Source organism: Macaca thibetana, chromosome 14 (genome assembly GCF_024542745.1).
Source record: "Macaca thibetana thibetana isolate TM-01 chromosome 14, ASM2454274v1, whole genome shotgun sequence".
Taxonomy (NCBI): Eukaryota; Metazoa; Chordata; class Mammalia; order Primates; family Cercopithecidae; genus Macaca; species Macaca thibetana.
The window spans coordinates 16615290-16635755 of record NC_065591.1 but is presented as its reverse complement, the minus strand read 5'-3'; the positions used below and the strand labels follow the sequence as shown (position 1 = coordinate 16635755).

The 20466-nt window shown below is 37.2% G+C and overlaps 1 protein-coding gene and 1 pseudogene across 1 annotated transcript; one reads left to right on the top strand and one right to left on the bottom strand.

Annotated features, from left to right (window-relative positions):
* The first annotated feature begins 3219 nt into the window (after positions 1 to 3219).
* On the top strand, positions 3220 to 4781 carry LOC126936428 (olfactory receptor 8K3). The gene has a single exon (XM_050759223.1). It carries the CDS (start codon positions 3831 to 3833, stop codon positions 4779 to 4781), a length of 951 nt encoding a protein of 316 aa, XP_050615180.1. The 5' UTR covers positions 3220 to 3830.
* A 7452-nt stretch (positions 4782 to 12233) lies between these two features.
* Positions 12234 to 17522, bottom strand: LOC126936426 (protein FAM8A1-like; annotated as a pseudogene).
* Between the last annotated feature and the right edge of the window lie 2944 nt (positions 17523 to 20466).

Below are 20466 nucleotides of genomic sequence, written 5' to 3'. Positions count from 1 at the left end.
TGATTTTACTAGGCTATATGATGCCCAGATAGCTGGCAAGCATTATTTCTGGGTGTGCCTGTGCGGATGCTCCTGGAAAAGACTAGAATTGGTAGAGTAACGATCATCCTCACCAATATAGGTGGGTATCAGTGCAATCAACTGAGGCCTTGAATAGAACAAAAAGACAGAGGAAGGGTGAGTTCACTCCCTGCTTAAGCTAGGACATCCTTCACTTCCTGCATCAGACATTGACATCCCAGATTCTAGAGCCTTCTAATTCAGACTATGACCTACACCGTTGGCTCCCCTGGCTCCCAATATTTCAAGTTTGAACTGAATCTATACCACCAGCTTTCTTGGAGCTTGCAGAGAAAAAAAATCACAGGAATCCTCAGCCTACATAATTGCATAAAACAATTCATAATATTATCTATCTCTCTATCTATCTATCTATCTATCTATCCATCCATCCATCCATCCATCCATCCATCCATCCATCGCTCATCTAACTATATCCTCTTGGCTCTGTTTTTCTGGAGAACTCTGATACACTAATGAATTAAAATTGTCTTCTACAACTAATGGACAGCCTCGAAACATTTTGTTACGCTCTCAAATGCTTTAGGAATTATCAACAAATTGCCTGCCATCTCCTCAGGGAGAGTCTCAAAAGATTAAAAAATGCATAAATTGTTCTCACTGTGCCATGTGAGAGACACATGGAGGAGTCAAGACAGAGGCTTCATTACAGGTAACAAACGGAAAAAAAAAAAAGGTAAGAATGTTTCTTTTGGTGCCATATGTTACAGATATCGACAATGCTTCAGTGACATTGGAAAACTGCCACTTTAATTTGATGACATAACCATAGTAAAGTGTGACAATTTCTGATTCATTTCTCCAGGATTTCTGTTATCCAATAATGCCTAAGCAGAAATAACAGTGCTCCATTTTTCATATAATTTTTAACTTTTTTACATGGTTTCACAGGCTGAATGCTCATAAGCATCTTTGAAAGATTATCATGATATTGTTTCTAAAGTATATATTTTACATAAAATATTTTTATCTAATTGAGGCCAAAACTTGGAGAAAATAAAGCACAACGACAAGGAGATAAATATATTTTTAATGAAAGAATGGAGAAACTGCAACTATTTAGTCAGTCATGTTCATGTCCTTCCAAATACTTGTTATTTAGATGCTCTAGGCTTAGACTCCTTAATAATTTAACAGTGGATAATTATTTAAATAAATGTGTAGATATGATTCTTTTCTCACTTCTTCATGAGACAAAAAGGGGGTTTCCACCTTACATTCGAATGTGAAAAGCATTATTAAAAATTATGAGACTTTTTGGGTAATCATAGGCACAGAAAAAAACATTTAAAAATATAATAAAATTAGGAGACTGTTACGTACCGAGTTTTAGGGAAAACTACAATTTTCAGAAAGTACTTCAATTTCCACCAAGAGTTGACCAAAGCAGATATTATTTTCTCAAATATTGTAGCTTTAAAAATGCCATTGATATTCAACAAAGACAGCAAAATATGAAAAAGCAATCTGGGTTTTCCACAGAACTCCAATGGTGGTGAGAGGAAGCTCATTTAGATTTCCTTACCTAACAAGAAAACAGGTACTTACCAATGATGATATTATTTTTTTGCCTTTCTAAATTGCCAAACTGTACAAAACAAGCAAACAAAATACAGGATTTATGTTGCTTATCATCGTATTTACTAAAGATATTTATCTAACTTTTCTATCTACTGCCACACATTACCATATATCTAATATGAGAAAGGTGTGTTCATTGAGTCAGGGTAGGATAGGAGGAGGTCATAATTTTATTAAGAAAATTAAGTTCAAATAATATGTAATCATCTTCATATTCAATGTAACACAATTGCATGTCTTTATTTTTTCATAGCTCACTCTGAGATTGCTGTCACTATAATTTTCATTGTAAACACTATTTTTTCTTTTTCAAAAAGCATTGGGGCTTAGAATTTTTTTAACCAATAATAATTATCTTAGGTTATCATGCCCTCCATATCCATCTGTGGGTTATTGGGGGATATTTAGATATATATTTATTCAATTACACATATGTTTATTTGCATTATGTGCTATACCTTATTTCCTAGTTTCTGTGGCTTGCATGTCCAGAAAATTTTTAAACAGCCAGAAATCCACATCTCTCTCATGTTTGGTGTATTTATTTTGTCTCTATGTTACTGTGTAACGAAGTGACTTTTAATCATTTCTTTAATCTATAGTATCCTTTTATCCAAAAAGGAGCTTTTACTAATCCTTCGTTATACAAACCAATATGAAGGACCACATTTTCTCCCAATTTGTTCAGATTTCCTCAAACTCCCCTAAGATTTTGTATGATAAAACAAACTTAACTTTCACATTCAAGTTAGCATTTCTCAATTATATTGAGATTAAACTATGGGAAGATTAATGTTTTAATAAAGTTTATATAAACAATTTATCTAAAATGTTATTAAATTCGTTGTGAAAAACAGATAAGTAATCCAAAACAATAGCGTACCGATTAACCAAGTTTAGTCATGAATATGAATTGGGGGAGGGGAGAAGAACTGCCCTAAGTTGCAAGCATTACATCCTACTTGACCTGTGACTCCCCTAGGCATCCTTATGGTCCTAACAAAGATGTTAATTCACAGTCGGAATAATGTACGTGTACATGTGTAAAAAAACCTCTTTCAAGTAAGGCGCTGTCACAATAACAAGAAGAAGAAAACTCACAATGTACTTGATATTTTAGAACTACTTCTAGGCAACAAAGACACATTGAATCACTTAATCTTCAGTCATCCTTCCCAACAATTCCACAATGACATGTTGCTTCTGGATATAAGAACAAACAGTTTTAGATAACTTACACTATTTGCCTACCATAACCTTTCAAATATGACATGAATTAAGATACAGTGTAGAATATATCTATATCCATACACTTCCTGATATTTTTTGCTTTGTAAATACAAATAATTGCCACTGTCATCTGTTATGCTGCTCTTACTCATATGCCTAATATCTGTCAACTCTATTAAAGTCTCGGCTGTACCACCCGAAGAGATACGGGTATTCACAGGATGATGTTTTGAAGCAGGTGGTTTTATGCATTTTTGGAATCTGTGACAATTTTTTATATAACTAAAATTGTATTATGTCGTAATAGTAATTTATAAATATGACCACTCTAAAAACATAGTGCAATAATTGTAAATATATCAGGTATCCACAGTATTAACAATATTTTTAACTTTAAAAATTTTCTTTAGATATCTATACATACATGAATATCTGTCCGTATCTTTCTCTCTCATATGGTTCTATTCATCCATAATCTATCTATCTATCTATCTATCTATGATCTATCATCTATCCATGTATCTCATCGGAGTTTCTCAACCTTAGCACTATTGATATTTGGGGTTGGGTATTGCGATGGGCTGAGTATTGATTATAGTAGAATGTTTAGCAGCTTACTGGCTTCTAACCTTTAGATGCAACAGTGGCCCACCTCCAAATTGTGATAAATAAAATGTCTCTAGACATGGGAAAATGTTTTCGGGTGAGTAAAATCAAAACCAACTGAAAACTGCTGATCTGTCTTATCTGTTTCTTGAATTATATTTAAACATGTTTTTATTTGTGAGAGGTACATTTGTTTTCAAATGTCACAAATTGTGAAATTTAGATGTATCTTATGTTAGCTTTGCATACTAAAAATTTTCTCAGGTGATGATAGAGGAAATCTATTGACTATGCTGATGTCTCTATCAGAATAGGTTTTCTGATGAACCTGGATGGAACAACACAATCTAACAACGGTGAATGAATTCATTCTTGCGGGAATCACAAATATTGCTGAGCTGCAGGCACCATTATTTGCATTGTTCCTCATGATCTATGTGATCTCAGTGATGGGCAATTTGGGCATGATCGTCCTCACTAAGTTGGACTCCAGGTTGCAAACCCCTATGTACTTTTTTCTCAGACATCTGGCTCTCATGGATCTTGGTTATTCAACAACCGTAGGACCCAAAATGTTAGTAAATTTTGTTGTGGATAAGAATACAATTTCTTATTATTTTTGTGCAACACAGCTAGCTTGCTTTCTTGTGTTCATTGGTAGTGAACTTTTTATTCTCTCAGCGATGTCCTACGACCGCTATGTGGCCATCTGTAACCCTCTGCTATACACAGTAATCATGTCACAAAAGGTATGTCAGGTGCTGGTGGCAATCCCTTATGTCTACTGCACATTCATTTCTCTTCTAGTCACCGTAAAGATTTTTACTTTATCCTTCTGTGGCTGCAATGTCATTAGACATTTCTATTGTGACAGTCTCCCCTTATTACCTTTGCTCTGCTCAAATGCACATGAAATTGAATTGATAATTCTGATCTTCGCGGCTATCAATTTGATTTCATCTCTTTTGATAGTTCTTGTATCTTACCTGCTCATCCTTGTAGCCATTCTCAGGATGAATTCTGCTGGCAGACAAAAGGCTTTTTCTACCTGTGGAGCCCACCTGACAGTGGTCATAGTGTTCTACGGGACTTTGCTTTTCATGTACGTGCAGCCCAAGTCCAGTCATTCCTTTGACACTGATAAAGTGGCTTCCATATTTTACACCTTGGTTATTCCCATGTTGAATCCTTTGATCTATAGTTTAAGAAACAAAGATGTAAAATATGCCCTATGGAGGACATGGAATAATTTAATGTTTTTCTTTAAAGTTTGTACAATATGATTCCTATAAATTAGGTTATGGGCATCAATTTTTGCTCTGTATACTTCCAGAAGATGTAACTAGCATAACTGATTCAACATATTTACATATGTTTAATACATGATAGGCTTTTCTAATTGCTATACGTAAAACAGCAGAAACATTTGCCTTCTTTGATCGATAGATGAATTGAATTTATAATAATTCCATTTTATACAATAGTAGAATATGCATGATGGATACAAAGAAAAAGGAGACAAGGAAAGCTAGTATGCTGGGTGGGAGTAGGAAACAGTGGTCATTAGAGAAGGGAATGACAAGGATTCTAGTGTTTCTATCCACTTTGGAATAATATTTGCAGAGTGTGTGTTTCTGTTTGTGTGTTTTCGTGTATATAAGCACTTTCCTTTTGTTTTAGCCTTCATACATTTGCTTGTATATTTTGACATTGCATTTAATACTGATTGTTTACATGATATGTGATGATTTTAAGTCTTACAACTATGCTCAAATAATTACTATTCCAAATATTAGGATTCCACCGTTTCCTTATCAATGCCTTTATTTGCACATGTAAGTCTGTTAACTGAACATACTTTGTAGCTCAATAACTGGTAAATTCTGATTAGCAGCTGATTGTTAGCCCATTCTCTTTACATAAGTAGATATTATCAATTATGCTAAAGTTCAGAAGACTTCCATAGAAAGTCTCAGGTTTAGTCTTTTTCTCTAGTTGTTCTTGCTTAATAACTGCCTTTTTTTCATGGATTTCCCCTTATTTATCTAAAAAAGTAATAAACTGTGGTTAAAATTTGTGTTCCAGTTGTTTTTACATCTTTAAGAGGACCATTCTATGATGATTTTGTAGTCTCTTTCTCACTGAGTTGACAATCCATAATTTGTCAATAAGCACTACATGGAATGTACTATATTTTTATTGACTTCACTGTTTGATTGCATCAGTTGACTGTTCTACATGTACAAAGCAAATAGATGGAATAAAATGCACTACACCATACTGTATCTATCTGCTGGCTGTTACAGATGTCCTTTGACAGTTACAGACCTTCACCATGTAAATGAGGTCTGATCTGTATGCAGTGATATTGTTATCTTGCCTTTTGAACATGATTGCTTTCCTTAACTCCCTACATTTTCTTATGCATTTTGATTTCCTTTATTCTTTTTAATAATCCTAATTTTATTGAAAGTATCAGACTCTACAATATTAGTTCACCATCATAAGATAAAATCCCACGTGCAGCAGCCAAAGAAACATGAATGAATATATCTCATTGGAATAAAGTAAACATTGCATACCACATTGTCATGTGAGGATAAACATTACCATATTGTTGGTGTACTGAATCTTTAAGATGGTCATAGAAATTACCAGGTAATAAGATCTCTCACTTACTGTTATAGAGATTCTATATGTCTCAATTAATTTAGCCATCACAACAGCTCTGTGAGGTAGGTTCTGTTAAAAGTTCCATTTTTCAAATGATAAAGTAGAGCCTAGATACAGTAAGTTGTCAGAGATCACCAAAGTAGTAAGTATTAGAACCAAGTTTTGTTGTATTTGTGTTTAAGAGAATCTCCCTTTGTTGGCCAGTTTGGAGTGCAGTGGCATAACCATAGCTCACTGCAGAATCAAATTCCTGCGCTCAAGCAATCCTCTCACCTCAGCCTCCTAAATAACTGGGACTATAGCCATGAGCCACCAATGCCTGGCCTGTTTTTGTCTTTTTCACAGAGATAGGGTTTTGCCATGTTGCCCAGGTTGGTATCAAACTCCTGAGCTCAAAGTGATCCACCCACCTCAGCCTCCCAAAGTGCTGGGACTTATGTATGTGAGCCACCATGCCTGGCTCTATATTGTCACTGTCTCACTATTTTAAGACAGGGTCTGGCTCTGTTGCCCAGGCTGGAGTGCAGTAGCGTGATTTCAGCTCACTGCAACTTCTGCCTCCTGAGTTCAAGCAATTATTATTGGGCCTCAGTCTCCCAAGTAGCTAGGACTACAGGCATGTGCCACCATGCCTAATTCTGTATTTTTAGAAGGGGTGGGGGTTTGTCACGTTGGCCAGTCTGGGCTTGAACTCCCTAGTCTCAAGTGATCCACCTGCCTCAGCCTCCCAAAGTGCTGGAATTAAGTGCGTGAGCCACTGCAGCCGGCCCTATTTTGTCTCTTAATGTCATTTGTGGATCCAGTGTACCACATGGTGATTGCAGTTTATAATACTGAACTTTTTACTTGAAATTTCATGAAAGAGCAGATTGCAAGAGTCTTCACCACACATACACAAACACACACACACACGCAGGGTGAGCCATGGGTGGTAAAAGGTGTGCTAATTAATGTTTTAGTAATCATTACACAATGCATACACATATAAACACACTGTGCACCTTGAAAATACACATTTGTCAATGAAATATTTTCAAAGAAAATAAATGAAAGCAGTGAAATGTGACACACAAAAATTTCCAAAATACATAATCAAAAAGAAAATTGACTCAGAAATGTAAACTTATCAGTCCATTTTGACATTTTGAAAGTGTCTATGCTCAAATAGAAAGCCATCAAAAAGCAGAGTTTGAGTAATAAATTGCAGATTGTGAAGATAGCAGAAATTAGCATTAAGTAGTCAGTAATATGCTGAAGACAAAAGAAATAACCAGGCAGATTTTATTTCTATTCTAATAAGTTCGATCGTCTTTGAGAAAGAAAGATTGAGGCTGTTTTCTTAATAGGGGAAAGGCACCTCCTGGGAAAAGATGAGGGACAATGACAATTTGGTAAATCCTCCGACTCCCTGGACACAGAGTAAACCATTATAGAGCTGAACAGGCATGCCACAAGGTAGTTTCAGAAGTCATGAAACAGGAGGAACTATATTATAATTTCCAGTATATGTGATTGGCGCATTGTGGAACAATGAGGACCACATCGTTCACAATGGTATGTGGTGTTTTACCCATTTTCCAGTATGTCATATTTGAGCATAAGTTTACATTGTGTTTAGTTAATCTTACCTTTGTAAGTTCCCTGATAAGGATGAAACTATTCGTATATTCTTCAAGTCCCAGCTAAGACACTAGGACACATGATATATAATATATGAAATAATATAGTAACAGGTACTTGTGGCTTGTGGGGGTCAGATTTAGATCTCAAACAAATTGCCTAACATTATGCCCCAAAACATAACACTTAAAAAAAATGGAAAAAAAATCAATCCCAAAATTATCAGAAGGAAATAAAAAAGATCAGAACATAAATAAATCCAATAAATATAGAAAAATTAACGAAAATAAGAGCTGGCATTTTGAAAAAATAAACAAAATTGGCAAACTTTCAGCTTGGCTAACAAAGAAAACAAAGGGAAGAGTAAAATAAAATTATAAATGAAAATGGAGCCATTACAATTAATCTCAAAAATAAAATGGATCATGAAGGACTATTACAATTATATGCCAACAAATTGAATAACCGAGGAAATGAATAAATTCCTAGCAAAATACAATCTACTAAGATTAAATCAAACATAAATAAAAAGTCTAAAAAAATAGAGAGATTGAAGTAGTGATATGGCTTGGCTCTGTGTCCCCACCCAAATCTATTCTTGAATTGTAATCACTACATGTCAAGGGAGGAATCTGGTGGGAGGTGATTGGGTTATGGGGTGGTTTCCCCATGCTGTTTTTATGATAGTGAGTTCTCAGGAGGTATAATGGTTTTAATAAAAGTGGTGTGCACTTTCCTGTGCCCACAATGTCTCTCTCCTCTGCCTTGTAAAAAAAAAAAAAAAAAAAAAAAAAAAAAGATGCTTGTTTCTCCTTTGCTTTCTGCCATGATTGTAAGGTTGCTGAGGCTTTCCCAGCCATGTAAACTGTGAGTCAATTAACTTCTCTACTTTATAAGTTACTCAGTCTCAGGAAGTTCTTTAAAGTAGTTTGAAAACAGACTAATACAGAAGTTTGGTAGTTAGAGAAGTGGAGCATTGCTATAAGGATACTTGAAATGTGGAAGCAACTTTGGAACTAAGTAATGGGCAGAGGTTGGAAGAGTTTGGAGAGTTCAGAAGAAGATAAGATGTGGGAAAATCTGGAACTTCCTAGATACTTGAACGGTTTTGACCAAAATGCTGATGAAGATATGGACAATGAGGTCCAGCCTGAGATGGTCTCAGATGGAGATGAGAAACTTACTGGGAACTGGAGCAAAGGTCACTCTTGCTATGCTTTAGCAAAGAGACAGGTGGCATTTTACCCCTGCCTGGAGATCTGTAGAACTTTGAACAGAGAGAGATAATTTAGTCTATTTGATGGAAGACATTTTATAAAAGTGTATGCTTATATGTGTGAAGACAGAAATGATCTAAAATTAAAAATTATGTTTAAAAGGGTAACATAAGAGTTTGGAAAATTTGCAGCCTGACCATGCTGTAGAAAAGAAAAACCAATTTTCTGAGAAAGTTAAGCTTGCTGCAGAAATTTGCATAAGTGACTTGGAGCCAAATGTTAATAGCCCAGACAATGAGGAAACTGTCTCCAGGGCATTTTACAGAACTTCATAGCAGTCCCTCCCATGACAGGCCCAGAGGCCTAAGAGGGAAAAATCATTTCCTGGGCCAGGCCCGGGGCCCACCGCTGCTCTGTGCAGCCTTGGGACTTGGCGCCCTGCATCCCAGCTACTACAGCTTCAGCCAAGGATAAAAGGTGACAAGGTGAAGCTCAGGCCATTGCTTCTGTGCGGGCAAATCCCAGGCCTTGGTGGCTTCCACCTGGTGTTGGACCTATGAACATGGAAAAGCTGCAGGCACTCAATGCCAGTCGATGAAAGCAGAGTTTGCTATCTGAGTCAAGCTATGTTATTTTCCTCCTAAAATAAATCCTCCTAAAAACAAACACTTAAGAGGTATATTTTTTAAAAAGTCAGACATCTCCCCAGTATAACACACAACGTCTCAGATAGAATCTGAAACTGATACACAAATGTATATGAAAATTAGAGCAAGGCTTCAAGTAGAAATAGAAGCTGGTTCTTAGTTCTGCTCTTTTTTCAGAACCTCAAGTTTGGATTATGGCATTATTAACTCTGGTATCTTCTAACCACCTTATTCCAGGCATCCAAAGCTATGTCATATATGTGAGGGTCTCAAGGGAGAGAGAACTTTGTCTTCTAGTGGTAAAACGGCTGTGTTTTATCATTGCAGGATTCTGAGACAAAGACAAATATAAAAATAATAAAACTTTTAGATGAAAATCGGAAAAATTGTTCAGAACACAGAATCAAAAGAAAATCAACAAAGAAAAGAATAGGCATAGACACTTTAAAAATAATATATATGAATGGTCAAAAAGTACATGGAAACGTGTTATCATTAGTCATCAGGTAAATGAAAATTACGATCACAATAAGATACCAGTTTATTCCATTTTCCATTTCTAACTTAAATACTAAAAAATATTTCTATATCAAATTTAGCAAGAATGTTGAGAAAATGGGACTCCAAAAATTACTAGTGGTAATGTAAAATTCAACAATTTTGGAAAACTGTCAGTTTCTTCCAAATTTAAATATATATACTATGATCTAGTAATTTTACTCTTAGATCTATAAAAAAATTAATGCATGTGTCCACAAATTTTTGTATAGGAATTTTTATAGTAATTAAAAAAATTTATAGATTTGGGGAATACAATTGCAGTTTTCTTACATCCCCAAACTGGAATATAGGGGTATGGAGAGAAAACTATGATATATTCATATAGTGAAATACTATGTACCAATACAAACATGGATGAAGTTCAAAAGCAAAATACTGACTAAAAGAAGATTGAGAGTATGAATCGAACATTTCAACAAACATGAAATTCAAAAACCAAGAAAATATGTCTAGGGATAGGAATCAAAGCAGCAGTTGCCCAGTGATGGGAGGATAGTGTTGAGTTATTAGGAAAATTATTCCATGATAGAAGTGTCCTAGGATGGGGATTATAGAGCACAAAGGAAATTTCTGGTGTTGAAAATATTCTACATAATGATTTAGTTAGTACAAATAATTTTTCAAAATCATTTTGTTGAGTTTCAAATTTCACTGTGTACATTTTCCTCAATTCTATCACATATTGAAGCCACAGAGGAAGAATACACGGATGAAATGTTATGGGAAAGGAGGCATACAATATTTTACTAGAATTTTCTCCCAATAAGGTTGTACTGAACATTATCCAACAGTTGTGGGATCAGTTCAGGAACCACCACGATTAAGGAAAATACTACACAATGCATTACAGCAATTGTTACAAGTTTCCTATAGAAAAAGATATATGTCATATTTATGATATACATGTATGTGTATATATCACTCCTTTAGATATGAGGCTTTAATTTCAAATCTTTCAATACACCAATGAGATTCCAGGAAAATTAGTTTGAGTTTGATGCTCTTAATATGAATATAGTAATATCTTACGTGTGTGGGTTAAATAATACATTTTAACCTAGTGCCTACCACATATTTTTAATAATCAAACTTCCAATTGATGATAGTATCATTTATGATTTCACCATTACTTTTGTAACTCTTTCAGATCAACTTAGTTAAATGTAATGTCAAAATATTTTCAGCTGTTGTAGTTGGCTCTGTGAGTGAATTCCTTTACATCATGTGGTTCTCCACAGAACTGTAGAGACCATTTATTGTTGTTGTTGCTTTTCAGATATCCCTTATGTATCCTCTCTGGTGAATGTGTAGGGTGTCCTAGGTAATTAGTAGGCACAAAAAGACAATATTTGTAAGTCTCTCAGATAATTTGGGCAAAATCATTTGGAGGAATTACACACAACTTCAGAGAGTAACAAAAAGGAATAAAATTGAACTCTTATTTTATACTATACACCTAAATTCACAACAACAAAAAGTACTTTAAGAAAACATGTCAACCCATTAATTTTTCCTATCCAAAGCACAAGTGAACTGGGAGAGGAAAATTCAAAAAATATAATGGCATATATTTTCATTATCACCCAGGGTTGGTCATTTCTTATGACTACTAATTTCTGATGTAGACATATGGTCAACAAGAGTCGATTCCTCCAAATACACTACAAAACTTCAGTATCGTCTCTGCTAATTGGAGTTCTCTGAACTAATGTAGTGTTGGAGAGCAGTAAATCCTATGAATTGGAACAACTGTCCTATACCTATTTGTTTTGTGCGAGTTGAATGTGATGTTTAGATATTTCAAGAGAAAGTTGAAATCACCTAAAAAATTTATAAGTAAGCTCATCTGTTAGGATGTATTGAGGTTAGAATTTTTAGAGAAAATACAGGCGATGATATCCAGGTTTGAAAAAAGTATATTAATATATAATTCAATATTTTAAAAAGAATATAAGTATTTCTATGGCAATAGTTTATAAACTAAAAATAATTTTAAGGACACCAAGTGCAAAAACTTAAATTTTTTTAGTCCTTTCTTTTTCCTCCTGGGCTTCTGTTTCTGAGGGGTTTTGTTTTTCTAACAATGGGCATTAGAATCATTAATGTAGACTGAAATAGAATGGTTTTTAAGACTTATGAAGTTACTGAGAAAACCCTGAACCTCAAAACATTTCTGATATTACTGTGAAGATAGAAAAATCAGTCATTTATTTGCATACTTTTTGTATTATTTCTGTCCTAATGTTTAGCCCTACTTTGTTACATTTAAAATATAAACACTAAAATATTAAAAGAAGACCAGAGATACCCTTTTCCATGCATGAATCATGCACAAAGTGAAAGAGTTCACACATCTTCAGAAGATGCTGACACTGGATATGAAGACACTTAAACACAGAAGAATTGTTGGGGTGATCAGACCCAACACCAGGTCGTGCGGGCGGTGAAGTCCAGCAGAGTCAAAGGAAAGAGAAAAAGACAGTTTGAGAGAGAAAGTGGGACCAGAGACCATCGTGAGTGTGGAAGCTGCAAAGGCCCCGAGCTCTGGGAGGCCACGCTATTTATTGGTGCCCAGACAGGTGGTGAGGATGTAGGGGTTAAAAAGAAACAATGCATCAAGTGAATGAGAAACATATGGCTGCTTGAGATAACGGGAGTGCTAAAAGGAGCCAGCAAGTCTAGCAGACATGCGAGTCCTGCCTCAGCTTCTCTCCCAACGCCCCCTTCTTTTTTGTAAAAACCACCACAGCTATCATTATTATTAGCAAAAGGTGGCCTCTTTTTTTAAATTAGTTGAGCAAGGCAATTGCTGATTGGTGATCCAGCTTCATTTTTCTTAGCCCTTATTCAAAATGGAGTTTCTCTGGCTTGAATGCTTCCTACATCTCCTCTTTCCCTTTTACAAGAGGACCCTTAATCCCAGGGGTCGCAGAAGGATGAAGATCTGTCTTCTGTAACTTCTTCATGCTGAATAGGGGCGATGATACTCCTGCCTACCTATTATTAGGGTCTCTTGTAATCAGGGTTCAGAGGAGTTCAGTCAGAAAGCATTTGTCCATTAAGCATCTATTAGGTAAAACCCTGGTGCTCCAGCACTTTCTCAGCATGGCTCATACTGGGGGAGCCTAGTCCATGGTTGGGATCCATGGGTCCTTCCAGTCGCCTGTTCCATGGTCGTACAACATCCTCAGGGCACCTACGTGGTTTGTTCATCTCCTGCAAAAACCCAAGCATACCCTCACCCCCATGTTAGTAAATCCACTGAAACACAAGCAAAAACTTCTGTGGCTGTAGCCGGGAGCCACGCCATTGCTGAAGCATTTGTAACTCAGCTTCTGCCCTTTGGTTAATTACCACGGAGTAAAACTTACCATTGATAATGAGAAGCAGGCTTCTCCTGATTAACAGAAGGCACAGAGAAAGCAAATCGAGGCTTATCCTTCTTGTGCCACAGTATAGCAAAAAAGTCTTAAGCCTTCAATTTGCACGGTACACGTGGGTCCACCACATGCTGTGGTTCATGATAGATCTTCAGATGTTTGGTGGGCACCCACACAGGCACCTGATTGTCACGTGGAGAGACAAGCAAATCCTCTTCCCCATAAAATTATCTTTCCTTTTTCCCAGCTCTTTGTATGTGCATCCCTCTACCATATATCTTGTCCAGCCTTTATTTTCCTTTTGTCCTGTCAGATATTGTTCAGCTGCAGTCATGGGTTGATCTTGAATTTTTTCCTCAATTAATTGAAGTTCCTCCAGTGCTTTTTTGGACATGAAGCATTTACTGTTAAGGTTAGAATCGCCTCGTAAAGTAAAAGAGGTGAGACATAGCATAGGTAGGAATGCCTAAAGTTGGACAAATCCAATTAATGTCTCCTAATAATGTTTGGAAATCATTTAAGGTTTCTAAATTATCTTTTTGAATTTGAACCTTTTGGGGCTTAATAGCACTTTGCTCTACCTTCATTCCTAGATATTGAAAGGGAGAAGTTTGGATTTTATTGGGGGCTATAATTAACCCTGTCGCATTTACAGTATTTTTTAACTGTTTGTAGCACATCAGTTCCTCCCCAGTCTCAGCTGTACACAGACTATCATCCATGTAATGGATGATATAACATTTTTTAACCTGTTCTGTAACTGGCTTAATAGCTTTCCCGATATAAGTTTGACAAATAGACTATTTAGCATACCTTGTGGTAATACTTTCCAATAGTATCTGTCCACTGGGTTTTCATTATTTATGGCGGGAACAGTAAAAGCAAATTTTTCATAATCTTGGGCAGTTAAAGGAATGGTAAAAAAGTAACCCTTTAGATCTATCACTATGAGAGTCCAGTATTTTGGGATCATTGTTGGGGAGGGCAGCCCTGGTTGTAGCGCACCCATGGGCTGAATCACAGCATTAGCAGCCCTTAAATCTGTTAACATTCTCCATTTCCCTGATTTTTTTCTTAATGACAAATACAGGAGAATTCCAAGGGGAGAAAGTAGGCTCTATATGGCCCTTTTGCAATTGTTCCTGCACCAGTTCTTTTAAAGCCTCCAGTTTTTCCTGTTTCCGTGGCCATTGCTCCACCTAAATGGGTTTGACAGTTAGCCAAACAAGAGGAATGGGAGCTGGAGGCTCAACAATGGCTGTTCCTAAAAATGACACCCCAATCTGGTCTGATCTGTTTGCCCCCTTAATTCTAAAGGTTCTGATTGGCCGTTTTTATCTTTTCCTGGTCCTTTCCCCAGGTTATATCCCATGTTTTTCATCATTTGTCTACTATGATTACTATACTGATCTGTAGGAAGTTATTTCAGCACCCCATTTTTGCAATAAGTCTCTACCCCATAAATTGACAGGAATAGGTGTATTGATAGGTTGGATTGTCCCCTCCTGACCATCCGGCCCTTGATAAAATCAAGGAACATTAATAAACTTCCCAGGCAGCTCCTACTCCAACAATATCAATGGATGCCTTTTGCTTAGGCCAGTGCTGGGGCCATTGATTTATAGCAACAGTAGAGACCTCAGCTCATTATCTACTAGTCCTTCAAAATATTTTCCCTGAATAGTTACTGTGCAAATAGGTCTTTTGTCAGACACTTGATTAACCCAACACACAGCCTTTCCTGCTGGATCAGTATTACCAAAGCCTCCTGTTCTTTTCACTCTGCTGCTTCCTAGCTTTATGTAAGGTAACAGCAACTACTGGGCAATTCTTTCTCCTGGGGAGGCAGAACACGGAGTCGAGGAACTAATAACCAATTGAATCTCTCCGGTATAATCAGAGTCAATTATTTCTGAATGTATAGTAACACCTTTTACATTTAGACTAGACCTTCTGTTAGACCAACTGTTCCTCAGGGTAAGGGTCTCCTAACTCCCATGGGGACCTTCTTTGGTAGCTCCCCAGAAGTGTAAACTAAAAGATCAGTTATTATAGATGTTTACAAAACACAACTGGACATTTTCCATTATTTTGGGATAAACCAAAATAAATTTTGAAGTTTCATTTGGAGATTTCAAAGCTGAAAATGCTTTCAGCAAATTCTTAGATCTTAAGTGCCTTAGATCTTAAAGCATATATTGTCCATTGTTTATAAATCATTTGTATTTTTTATCTACAAATTTTAATATTTGAATTCAATAAGTTTTTCTTCTGGAAAAGTTCTTTGGCATTTAAGTAAAATAAATACACTTTCATAGTGACCTGCATCACACTGGAGTGACTGCTTTAATTTCTAAATCGTTAATTAGTGTAACCCAGGGATACTGATGGCCTCGATACACAATTTAGTCTTATCATTATAACGTGTGGTAATCAGGGCTTTGGGGGCATCATCTGACCCCATTTCTTTTTACCACAGTAGTTCCTGCCACAATATCATAGGCTGTTCGATTATGCTGAAAAAACAGCAGTGTGATGCAAGCAGGGAAAAAAAGCAGCAATCGAAAAATTCTTGATCAAAGCTCATGTAGTGGACATTGTAATGCTAACATTTGAGAAAGGAATCACTAAAACCCGACTTAGTGCAATAAGCACTAATGTATTACATGTCACAACTCGAAGCCCCACCAGGAACTTCCCTGGGGTAGCTCCACCTGCTCCCCAAATGCAAATTGTCTCATAGAAACAAATTAATAATCTGTATATAAGAGCCACAACCATCATTTTCTGCAAGTCTTCCATTGATGTGTCTTTATGTTTTCCATTATATAATGCATAGCACACTTAGAGATATCCCTCATCCCACCGAGGTGCATAATGCTTAAGACAATGGCTGCTTTTTCAAAGACGAGAATAAAATTCACCATGGTGGACCAAGGATGGAAAAACATTCTCTGCCTGCCTGTTGCCCCGGTCTCAGGCTTCAGGAAGGGGCTGCAGATCCTACCTTCAACCCCGGAATGGCCCACAGGGACGCCTGCACATGAGAAGCCCGGGGTCCCAGGCCCGCGACTGGAGCCCAGGTGCTGATGCCTGCAGCTATCCCCGGGTCAGGGACCGCGGCCCAGGACTCAGGAAGTAGAAGGGGTTGTAATAGCCCTGCTGTGGGGACGGCAGCGCTGCCCGAAGGGAAACTCTGCCAGGACTGTTTGGGGCTGTGCCAGGTGAGGTAGTCCCAGCAGGACTGCTATAGCCACTCGTGCACTTGCCTGGGGCACTCAAGGGCGCTCAGCCTCCCCGGTCTCTCCCGCGGGGCTGTGGCCTTGGGCACTTCGCAGCCCGCCTGCCCCTGCAGCCCAGCACCGGAGGAGGCCGCCTCTCCGCACTTCCTGAGTTCATGGGGGAGGCTCTGATTTGTCAGCGGCACAGCCCCGGAGGCCAGGGCTTGGACCGGCCAGGGACTTGGGGTTTAGCCTGAGGGTCGTCATGGGGGCATGGGACCGTGGCGGCAGGGGGGCCTCTCAGGGAAGGGACAGATTCGTGACCCCCTCCACCCTCGTCGTGCCCAGGCGGGCGGCCTTGGGCTTCCTCCGGCCCCTCTGGTATCCTTCCCTCAACAGCACTCTCAGGGGTACCTGTCCCTGCTCCTTCTTTATACACCTTTTAAAAAAAATCTCTTCCAATTCTCTCCCTTTCATCCAACTCCATAGTTCCCTGTTCCGGGAACCATGGGCAAAATAGCTTTACTGTACTAAAAAGTGATAAACTGAGTACTTTTACTCCCTCACTTTAAAAGAAATGCTTTAAAAATTTTTAAATTAGCCGAATGTCTGCTTTCACTTCGTCCCATTGTTACCCTGGTTCTTCAAAGCACTGTTTTCTAGCAGAGCTTCTTTAGACGTCCTCCGTGCCCTTTGACAATGCATCCTCCGTTTTCACAGGCCCTAGCGTTCCTTCACTGGGGTCTTTGTCACCCCACATTGGGCACAAGGAATGTTGGGGCGATGAGACCCAACACCAGGTCGCTGGGGGTGGGGGGGGGGGCAACGAAGTACGACGGAGTCTAAGAAATGAGAAAAAGACAGTTTGAGAGAGAGAAAGAAACTGGGACCAGAAACCATCCTGAGTGTGGAGGCTGTGAAGGCCCCAAGCTCTGGGAGGCCACTGCTATTTATTGGTGCTCAAACAAACAGGTGGTGAGGATGTGTGTGAGTTGAAAGAAAACAGTGTATCAAGTGAATGAGAAACATATGGCTGCTTGAGATAACTGGAGTGCTAGAAGCAAGGAGCCAGCAAGTCTAGCAGACATGCAAGCCCTGTCTCAGCTTCTCTCCCAATACTCAGCTTTTCTCCCAACAAAGAATTATTGGCAAAATTTAAACACTTCAAAGCAGTGACACTGTGGCTGCAATACTGAATTCTTTTGTTCAGTCCACTGCATCTCCTATTCTACAATAAAACCCTTTGAAGGCATACCCTGAAATCTTGTTAGTTCAAGATAACGTTTTCAAAAATGCTGGACTTAAGGTTCTTACTTGTAAGAGAGGAAAAAGCCAGAAAGACAGAGTAGAATTCAATGAAGAAAGAACAAACAGTTTCACCTGGGAAGAATGGTTGCAGGCAGCTGACCAATCTCCAGTCTTGCTCTCCTCCCCTGTCCTTGCTTCCTAAATCAGAGCAGCAAGATCTACACATAAAACTAATCAGTTGCTGCCAACTTCCACAAGGTGAGAGTGATCTAACTCCTCTAAGCTATGGGTTTGGACCTTGGGGTGGGCTCCCAGAAGTTTCCACTTGATAGTTGTGTGGGTTAAAGCTGGCATTCCATGGAGTTATAACTAAATTCTTTATTTTATGTGACTAAATATTTTAAAATGCAACTACTGTTCTAACATTCATGATTGCAGAGTTCCAAGTTTTCATTGAGGAGAAATGGAATGGTAGAAGAGGAGAGAGAAAGAGATTAGGCTAAAGCAGATTTTACTAACCTCAATCAGACCTGTTCCTCTTTGTTTTGCTCATGTCCCACATTAATTAAATAGAGGACCAGTGCTTATCACTGAAATGTTTGAAAATCACCTATGTAATGATCTGTGTTCTATTGGGCAATATTAGAAATAAACAGTAATTTATATGTGATGTAATAAATGCTCAGTACTTTTAAATGCCCTCTACACTCTGTTATTTTCACATTATTATCTTAAAGGAAATAAAACTTATAAAATTAAATATTCAAAATTCCTATATATTGACATAAAACAAATATTTTAGTAGGAATAGATGCACATGTTGGTAATCATTAAGCTTATATTAGTTTGGGAGTTTTTCTTTTTTCTTCAAAAATAAAAGTATAGATTTAAGTTGAAATATATGTAAATATTTAAAAGAAACAATAATACAAATTTTGTCATAAACCAATGGGCAAAAAATCATAAAATCCATATAATATGAAATTCCAGACAAATCTCTGCACATTTGGTGGTAAGGGTGTTCTTAGTGAATATTCCTACACCAAAAGAGATAGCATTATTTGATAATAAATGTCATTGATTTTGAACCATATAAATATACCTATTAAACATCAAAGTATCATTAACTCAATCCGTTGTTAGCTGGGTCCTACAAATGCCTGCAAATATGCTAATGCACTGTTTTGTCAGATAAAGTGTGACGAAGTGGAAATCAGAATATTGAGAGAAAGTGGCCTTAACTGGTCATGGTTAAAATATCTTTGCTTTGGGAATTTTTAAAAAGACATATTACTTGTGAGTTTATTGTTAAATTCCTATCCAGAAAATGCCAATGAGGGAAACTAAAATTTAGATTCCAGTAGCTTCATGCTATCTCTATCTCACTCTTTAATAATATCACAATTCCATAAGAATTCTTTGGAAAATATGGAAGTATATTAGAAAAAAAACACTGTGTGCCACCGTGTAATAAAGTCTAACATTTCTATATAAATACCTATATAATTTTATCAATTGATGTGTTCCAAACATTATTGATATTTACAGTTTAATCTACATCATAATTATGTGTGTATTTAATATGGATCGCTTCTTTTGATAGTAGAAGTTTTTTTTTTTTAGTAGTAGGATCAGATGTGGAAATATTGTTTACTTCTTATTATGAATAACACCTTTTGTCTACAAATGTTATAATTTGTTTGGATGACATTACATAAAAGCTTATAACAACCACTCTGTTTCTTCCTGGAAGAGATAACTGGACTAAATGGACCAAAAGAATCTAACAGTGCTTACTGAATTCATTCTGATAGAAATCACAAGGCGGCTTGAGCTGCAGCTCCCCCTTTTTTGGGTCTTCCTCATCATCTACGCATTCACAGTGGTGAGCAAAGACTGCATAATCATTTTGAACAATGTGGACTTGGGTCTACACAACACCTATATATTTTTTAAATCAGGTACCTGAATTTTATTGATCTTGGTAATTCTATGGTCATTTATCCCAAGATACTAGTAAACTTTGTTGTGGCTCAAAATGCCATTCCATGTTATGCATGTACCATGCAGATGGCTTTCTTCATTACGTTCATTATCAGTGAATTTCTCATCTCATCACCATGGCCTATGACCACTATGTGGACATCCATAGCCTTCTGCTGAGTCAGAGCTTATCTACTGGCCATTACTCATAAGCATCATCTACTGGATAGTAGTCCAAACTACAACACCAAAAATATTTTGCTATGATACCCTCCTGTGAAACAAAGGGCAAGAATTCAGCCACAAATAAATATTCTGTATAGAGTCTTGGCCCTCTGAAAACATCTAGAAACAAAATCAACTGACTATACTCAATTTACATCACAGTTAAAGGAACAACAGTCCTCCCAGATGAGAA